General features: G+C 45.6%; 1 protein-coding gene across 1 annotated transcript in view; it reads left to right on the top strand.

Moving 5' to 3' along the window:
- HERPUD1 (homocysteine inducible ER protein with ubiquitin like domain 1) overlaps nucleotides 1–9,395 on the top strand; it is a 29,738-nt gene continuing 20,343 nt past the window's right edge. Inside the window, exon 1 of the mRNA XM_077454797.1 lies at nucleotides 1–226. Coding sequence (XP_077310923.1) covers nucleotides 92–226 — 135 coding nt within the window. The 5' untranslated portion in view covers nucleotides 1–91. The remainder of the gene's footprint in view (nucleotides 227–9,395) is intronic.

The raw sequence follows: 9,395 nt of genomic DNA, 5'->3' as shown, positions 1-9,395 counted from the left end.
GAGGAGTATAAGTGGCGGAGAGCGGCGGCCGCGCGGTTATAGTCTGTACACTCAGAGAGGCGATTGGCGCGTCCGGGACAGACATACAAACATGGCGGACGGAGAAGTGACTTTGGTGATCCGTAGCCCAAGCCTGAAGCAGGAGGAGAGGGAGGTGAAGGCGCCCCGAGGCTGCTCGGTGTGGGAGCTGAAGAGCCAGCTGAGGAGGGAGCTGCCCGGAGAGCCGGTGAGTGCAGGACAAGGGAGGGGCTTGTGTCCTTTGACATCATCAGTAACATCTGCTGGACTACAAATCACACCGTGCCCAGCAAGTCTATAGCGGGGCAGGCCTGGCAGAGATTGTGTGAGGGGACCAGGGTCAGAGGTCACAGGTCAGTCTTCACATGAGGGTCAGAGGTCACAGGTCAGTCTTCACATGAGGGTCACAGGTCAGTCTTCACATGAGGGTCACAGGTCAGTCTTCACATGAGGGTCAGAGGTCACAGGTCAGTCTTCATGAGGGTCACAGTTCAGTCTTCTGCAGTGTCCCTGATCATGCATGATGAGCATAGGACAGCTCCTTCACTTGAATGTACATGTTGCATGCAACAAATGCACTTTTTTTTTGTTGCATTCTGGCTGCCCATAAGAATGTATGGTGCCACGGCTTGCGTTTTGGGTCCCGTTCACATCTGGGTGAAGCAAAAATGCTCAATGCACCATTATTTCTCAATGGCACCCCTGATGCGAGGGAGAAGCCGCTTATTATAGTTGGTTTTTGCAGCGTAATGTATGCACCACAGACGTGCCGCAGAAGCCTTGCTCAATTGGGAACGGGGCCTTTGACATGCAAATACGCACCAAGTATGTGGCGCAAATACCACATATGTGCCGCAAATGCGCACCACAGATGTACCGCAGAAGCCTTACTGAAGTGGGAATGGGGCCTTTTACACGCACCACAGATCTGCCGCAAATACGCACCATAGACGTGCCGCAGAAGCCTTGCTCCAATTGTGAACGATGCCTTTCACACACACCAGATGTGCCCCAGAAGCCTCGCTGAAGTGTGAACGGGCCTTTCACATGCACTGCAGTTACGCACCACAGGCTTGAGTGTAAACAAGGCCTTTCACAGGATTCCAGGGTGCACACAAAAAATTGCGCGTTTCTGTATGCGTTCCTGGCCGTACACCTTCCAATCTGATTGTACCATCTCTATGCAATGTCCTTCAGGTTTACCTAATATAAGGACTAGCAGAGATGACGATTGGATGACCGCACATCGATATGCATAATATAGTTTATTTCAAAGTGCAAGAAATGCCCATACAAATGAAGCACGGGGTGGAGAACTTGAACTGACGCGTTTCACGCCAACAGATGCTTAAGCATTAGGTTATAGGTATGATTGAGCGTCCGTTGGCGTGCAACACATAAACACTAGTCCTCCACCCTGTGCTTTGTATGGACGTTTCTTGCACTTTGAAATAAACCAGATTTGCATATCGGTGTGCGGTCATCTAATCTTCATCTCTCCTATCCTTCAGTATGAGATGGACCAGCACCTGGTCCTTTGGAGCAGAATGATTGTGGCAGACCCACCTTGAGCCGTGTATAATGTTTGGACTAAGATAAGGGCCACCTGTACAGTCCGCTCCATATTATACGATCAGGCAGGCCCACGTACTATGTATGTTGGTAATCTAAAGAAAATCACAATCAGATTGTAAGAAGTATGGAAACCCTAGCAGGATCACATGACAGGAATCGCTAACCTCTGTTATGGCCACTTGTGTGCTGAAAGACGTTCTGTGAGTGCAGCCTGAGCTCAGTCAGCACCTTTAACCTCTGACCTGCTACTGCAGCCAATCCTAAGGGTCGGCATAAACCATGTGATCTCCTTTAGAGCTATCCCCAATAATGTAAAGGCCTGCCTGATCGAACACAAATTGGGTGGTTTAGGTAGGTCCTCACATTATAGTTTTGGATTGCAACATGTGTGATCACTCCAAGGGTTACCATAAAATAAACAGCATGATTGTACAAACTCTTTTGGATTTACCAAAACTATGTAATATAAAGGACAAACATTCCACGCAATTTGTAGCCAGTCATGTAGGATTTTATACTGCTTAGTTGTTGGTAGATGTATTAGAGATTGTATAGTGTATGGTCATACAATCTGCTTTAGATCTACCATCAGCTATGACCGTTGTCATGCATTAACCTGCTTGATTAAATACAAATTGAATGGATTGTTCAATTTGGTAACTCTAAAGGTGATTGTACACTGTATGGCTAGCTTAGGCTCACTATACAATCTGATTGTAACAATCTTTTAGATCTATCAACTGTGTGGTACAGGGGTCTCCAAACTTTATAAACAAAGGGCCAGTGTACTGTCCTTCAGACTTTAAGGGGAGGGGGTCAGACTGCGGCCAATGGGAGTAGATGTCATACTGGCATCAGGGGGAGTAAACAATGCTTCAGGATTTGTGGTCAAGCCTGTGATCACTAAGAGAAAGAATAGTGCCCCACAGTTGGTGTCAGTGGCAGGCTTTATGCCCCGCAGTTGGTGTCAGTGGCAGGAATAGTGCCCCAAGGGCCACAGTTTGGAGACCACTGATGTAGTGTAAGGGCCTGTCTGATTGGACAGTGTAATAAATCCTCTGGACCTATAACATAGTTTTGGTAAATCTGAAGTTGGTTGTATGGTCAGATTGTACTCGCACAGTTGCCATGTGCAGTGCCCAAGCATTGTTTGCCCTCCCCCAGTGTCCTGGGCCCAAGCATGTGTGCAACACTTGTGCCCCCCATGCCGGGAAGACACGGACCTGCAGCAGCAATTCCCCCTATGAATGAGCTCTTAGATGCGAGTGTCAGCCGCTAAGATTGTTTAATAAAAAGCTGTCAACTTTCGGGATTTGTTGGATTGCCCAGTAATGTAGATACGAATGGATTGACCTGTCATTTGTAAGATGCACACTGGGCTTTCTGGTACTTGTAGTTCAATAGCCACTGACCCAGATGGTGACATGTCACTGTTTGTGTAATTAATGTAAACTAGACCGTTAATCGGCTAGGACTGGCAGAGATTGCGATGGAAGGTGCATTGTCAGGTTATCCCAGTCTGATATTTATAGCTATGGTAATTATGTGCACTTATTTCTCATACCATTCATTAACACGGTTCCATCACTTGCCTAACCAGCAATTATCTGTGCCTGATCAGGGACATATTGTCGTCTAATGTAATTCCCCTGGTTAAGGAGCTGAAGTGCGAGTGTCACCACCAAATTCTATTTTAAGTTGGAATTTCTAAATCTGTACATATGTATGGAATGGAAGAGCGAGGGTTTGTCTGTCATTTTGTTTTTTTCAAATAACAATTTTATTTTTCGTGGTCGGAAAGCAGAGATATCAGTGCAGGCATACAGCAAAAACAGCAAGGCTCCCAAAATTTGGAGGGCCCATTGCAGAGATACAGCATACAGTAACATGGTATAGGGCGGTATAGCAAAAACAGGCGGTTCGACCAGGGGTGCAGAGCGGGCTGTCATTTTGTTTTTAATGAACCATTCTAGTGCAATCCAAGCAGACATTACCTTAAAGTGGTTGTAAACTCAAAAAAGACAAAATAAAAATCATGCAAGACAAAGGCATAATGAGCTAGTATGCATCGCATACTAGCTCATTATGAAATACCCAAGATCAAAGCTGTTGCAACGGTTTCCACACTCCATTGTGGCCGGCGACATATCTCCCGGAGTTATTTCCGGGTCCGCAGGCTGTGATTAGCAGGAGCCGGGATGATGTCACTCCTGCGCATGCGCGTGGGAGCCGTCGGCATGACTCCTGAAGAAACAGCACGAGCGAGCCGCTCAGTGCGCATGTGCCGATGACTTGGCACATGCGCATACAGTGACTATCTCCTAAACTTTGCCAGTTTGGGAGATATTCACGGTACCTACAGATAAGCCTTATATAGACATACCAGTAAGTAAAAGTCATGTAACAGGGTATACAACCACTTTAAAGAACTGCAGGCAAAATCGCAGAACCACTATGGTTGTAAAGGATGAAGGTTTTTTACCTTCATGCATTCTATGCGTGAAGGTAAAAAAACCTGTGTCCAGCAGCCCCCCCAATGCTTGTGTTCTTGTGCATGGACTGTTCCTGGCATCATGCCCATAGACCAGCTCTGGACATGAAGATGGCAGGAACAGTCCACTGCTGGATGTGGGGGAGTGCTGTTTTCTGGAGGATCAGATAAGTATAACTTTTCCTTGCATCACTGAACAGAACAAGCAGTTAACCCATGCATACTAACATTTTGCCTGGAGTTCCTCTTTAAAAGTTTCTGGAAAGCCTAAAAACTTTAAGGCTTCATATATATGGGATTTAGACCATCTGCATTCAGTATATGCCGTTGTACAGACGTTCATTACTATATGCTGCAGCTGTGTCTCCGGGGTGCAGAATCAATCCCACAATTTGGGTTGTACATCCTCTTGCACCTGTGTGCATAAATGTTTCCTCTTTTCAAAGTGGTTCATTGGCTTTCGTTGTTCAGACGTGGCAAATGTTTTGTAACTGCAGTTCCGCCTTGTGCCTGATAATCCGTAAAGCAGCCATTATATCAAAGTGGACGCTGTCACCAGATTAGTGGGGTGTGAGGTTGGGGACGGTCTTTGATCCTTGGTAGTAAAATACTTGGATTGTAAACAGTCCCAACTGCACGCACCACCAATAGCTGTCAGGCTTATGATTGTTCCTGGGGTGGGGATCAATACTGATCATCAGGACAGAGATTCTAATCTTCCTGATCAGCAGCACCTGGCTGGTTTTGGAACTTTTTATAAGCCTGACAGCCATTGGTGGTGCCTGCAGTTGTTGGGACTGTTTACACTCCAAGTACTTTACTACCTATGATCAATCCAAGGCAGTCCCCTTGCGAACCTCTGTGGGTGTCAATGTAAAGTTGTAAACGACACCCCCAAAACGGTTTGCAGATTGCAGTGCGAACTGTGAAATTGTGCAGGAATCGGATTGCATTCGTGTTTACACCCATACGATCCAATTCCTGTACGATTTCACCGTTCACACTACAATCTGCGAACCGATTTGGGGGTGTCATTTCCAACTTTACATTGACACCCACAGCGGTTTGCAGATGTCAGTGTGAACTGCCTGCAATTCAGGTGCGATGCGTGAACCCGCACAGGAATCGCAGGGTTTGCCTGCATAGCACCAGTGTGAACAAAGCATAAAGTTGTTGCCTGACAGCTGCCAATGGGCAGTTCATGCTTTTGCACACTTTATCCGTGTGTTTGAACACTTGACAGTGGGGCTGTGTAGAGATGTCATAACCAGCAGATCTGTTTGCCGTTGGCATTCGTCACACAACGGTTTTTGCATCCATTTTGACTCAATGCAGCCGGTAGCTGATCATTTCCTTTTTAAAGGGAAGTATCTGGCACCACATATGCCAGTCAGCAGAGGGGTGATAAAACTGTGTCCCTTCCCCATGACAGGAACATCTTACTGTCTGTAATTCTTAAAGTGGTGTTGCACAGAAAAAAAACAAATGCATCAAAATTCCTTAAAAAAAAAAAAAAAAAAAAAATTTCAATTTTTATTTTTAACTCACCTCTAAATGCCTGTTGCTAGGGGGTCCCTCGTAGTCTGCCTCCTTCAGTGCCTGGGCTCCTGACGTCACTTCCCCTCTGTGCAGGAAGGGCTCAGCTCTGCCCCCTCCCTCCTGTCAGTCATCTGGGACACGTGACGGGTCCCAGATAACTGCGCGGTCAATCATGGCACACGGAGCCGCTCGCTCATGTGCAGTGGGTGCTTCGTTCCCCGCATCGCTGGACCCTGGGACAGGTAAGTGTCCGATTATAAAGTCAGCAGCTGCAGTATTTTTTTTTTTTTAAGGGGAACTCCTCTTTAAGGAGACTTCCTCTAGTGGGGCAGTATAAAGTGCAGCCCTGCAAGGACCAAAAGCCTGGTGGGATATTGAGTGACTTTTGGTCTACAGTGTAAATGGCAGGCATATTTCCACACCCGGAATAAACAGCTGCTGTGTACAGCTGTCCATAGTAATAATAATGCTTTACGTCCGTGTACACTGCTAGTTACATAAACCATGTATAAAGCTATATATGCTGCAGTCAGGTTTGCACACCCATATGCAGCTTTACACAAGTAGCATTATAAACCCACATACAGCTGAAGATTACTAAGGGCAGCTTTGTATTCCAGGTGGCAAAATGCAGTTACATTGTATGCCCAAAAATGGCATGCATGGGTCCATAGTTTACAGCAGAGGTCTCTAAACTTTCTAAACATAGGGCAGTTTACAGTCTTTAGGGGGGTCGGACTGTGGCCAGTGGGTTTTGAAAATTCCCTAATGTTGGGAGTAAACAATGCACCATTTGTTATAGTGGGAGACATGGTGCCCCATTATTAGTTTAAGTTGAAGTATTAGTGCCCCAAAGAGGCACTAATAAAGGCAGGCAGAGGGCCACAGTTTGCAGAGCACTGGTTTAGAGAAACTATCTAGTCTGGAGCTTATCTGTTACATCAACTGTAATCCTAAGAAAACCTGAATAGATCATTCGGAAACTCCTGTGTTTAGATTATAGCCATTAATTAGTCTTCTCATAAGGCTCCATTCACATCCTATGCATGTTGCTTTTGAGCTTTTCTGCAATGCTTTTTGCTGTGCTCTGTGTTTTTGTAACTGCGTTTTTACCGCGATTTGCATCTTTTTTTTATTTCATTCAGGTGGTTGCTAAGGAGCGGGTCGGGATGCTGGCCGCCGCATCCTTTTTTTTTTTTTTTTTTTTTATCCCACGTCAGAGTTCGTGTGCTAGAGACTCATTCATATTGCCTCTCATCTATATCACTGCACAATATCTCATCATTGTGGTTTATGCATTATTATTTATTTTTTTTTTATTTATTTTTTTTTAAATCTTTTTATTCTTTTTTTATTAAATAACCGAACAGCATTTACAAACCTTCCTAAATCATATCTAACCGGCAACAAACTCCCAGTGAAATTTATCTCCTACCCCCCCTACCCCTACCCGTCCTAATTCCTCCCCCCCGCCCCCCCCCTTCCCGAACCCTCCCAAGCAAACTCACCCCACCCCTACCCATCCTAAATCCTCCCCCCCACCCCCCCCTTCCCGTAGGCCTCCCAAGCACCCATGTACTCAAACACATCGGTATTCTACCACTAGATCTCTTAATCAGACTAATCTATAGGATGTCCCATCTCTGTTATCCAAGGGGTCCATATTCCCTTCCACTCTCTATAGTTTCCTCTCCTTACATACAGTGTCTTCTCTTTCCAGATTAATTCATTAATACATTGGATCCATTCTCCTCCTGTGGGGGCTCTTTCAGCTTGCCATCTTTGCATGATCAATCTACGTGCCTGAAACAGACATCTTACCACTGCCACCGTGACACATTTCCCTTCTCTCGGCTCTTGCCTGCATCCCAGTACACACAGAATCGGGTCCATTACCATTTCTAACTTAAAAACCCTATTAATACTCGCCAACACATCTCTCCAATAACGAAAAAGCTTCGGACAACGCCACAACATGTGTAGGAGATCTCCCTGTCCCTGACACCTAGGGCATCTGTCGTCTATCCTCCTACCAAACTGACATAATTTTTTGGGTGTGTAGTAAGCCCTGTGCACCAACATCAACTGTGAAACCTTTTGGGAAGGGGAGATTGAAGTTACCGGCCCTAATTCCATAATTCTCCTCCACTGTGTATCTATTATTTCTCCTAAATCCTCTTCCCATTTCTTCTTCAAGTTCGGATGAACAGTTTCCTGATTAAGAACCATACCTAATTGATTGTAAATACCTGAGATAAACCCCTTTACCCCATCTGTAGTAAGCCACTTCTGAAGTAAAGGTATTTTATCCCACGTGGGCATATTTCCCCCAAATTGTGCTGCCAGGGCGTGTCTCACCCTCAGGTAGCTAAAGAATGAATATTGTGGTATATCATATATATTTTTTAAATCCGAAAATGTCCTTAAGGCCCCTCCATCATAAAGCTGGATCAACTTAGTTATACCCTTTTTTTCCCATGATTTAATCTTACCAATGGTTAATATTTCAGGTAGATTTTTATTGTCCCAGAGGGGTATAGATTCTAATAACCCCGAATAACCCAGTTTTAACTTCACCGCTTTCCATACCTTGGTTAGCATTTTAGTTATCGAGTTGTTATGTCGAAAGGAGTCGGCCTCCAGGACCTCAGCCATGAACTCATGTGGGGCTCCTATCATTCTAATCCCTCCTTTTAGCTTCCTTCCCTGCTCCGAGTCGCAACCCGCCAGGTGCTGCATCTGCGCCGCCAAGTAGTAGCTCCTAGGATGTGGAACCGCTAGGCCTCCTCTATCTATTGGCATTTGCAGCGTCCGGAGTCGTATCCGGGCCTTGCCTTTCTTCCAGATCAGTTCGCGAAAGAGGGTCTCCAATTTCCTAAACCATTTTTTACAAATCCATACCGGCGCATTATGCAAAACGTACAGCAGCTGTGGCAACCAAATCATCTTAATCAGGCTGCAACGGCCCATTACTGAGAGCGGAAGTTTACTCCAGACGTCGCATTTACGCTTAAATTTATGCAGGAGGGGAATTAAATTTTTGTTGATATATTGATCAGGGTTCTGTGTCAAGAATATGCCAAGGTATTTCAACGCATCTACCTCTCTTACCTTTATCCCCGGCGGCGAAGACGCAACAACCGGGGGATCGACTCGGAGCAGTTCGGATTTCGCCCAGTTAATGGCCAACCCTGAGAGACCTCCAAAGCTTTCTACTAAAGTGACTGCCTGCGTCAAGGATGGACCAGTATCTCCCAGAAACAGTAACACATCGTCTGCGTATAGGGCTATCTTTTCCTGTCTCCCTCCGCTTCTTTGAAAGCCCTTAATCCCGGAGTTTGCCCTAATGGCTATGGCCAAAGGCTCTATGGCCAACGCAAAGAGTAGAGGGGACAGGGGACAACCCTGTCTTGTCCCTCTACTCATCTCGATCCTCTCAGAATACCTGCCATTGGCCCTTACCCTAGCACTAGGGGCGTTATACATCCTTTTGATCCAACCAATAAAGTTGGGGCCCATTCCTACTTTCTCCAACACCCGCCACAGAAAGTTCCATTCTAAGCTGTCAAAAGCTTTCGTTACATCCAGAGACATTATAGCCCTCTCTCCTGCATTCTCTGCTGGGATCTGCATGTTTAGGAAAGTTCTTCTGATGTTCATACTAGTAGATCTTCCCATAATAAACCCTGTTTGATCTGGGTGTATTAACTTTGTCATAAATTGATTCAGCCTATTTGAAAGTACTTTAGCTAAAATTTTTTCATCCGCATTC

Source organism: Lithobates pipiens, unplaced genomic scaffold, assembly GCF_037356315.1.
Source record: "Lithobates pipiens isolate NorthernLeopardFrog02 unplaced genomic scaffold, aLitPip1_a1.2 Scaffold_10, whole genome shotgun sequence".
Classification (NCBI taxonomy): Eukaryota; Metazoa; Chordata; class Amphibia; order Anura; family Ranidae; genus Lithobates; species Lithobates pipiens.
The sequence above is the reverse complement of the archived record's forward strand: the minus strand, read 5'-3'. Positions and strand labels throughout refer to the sequence as shown.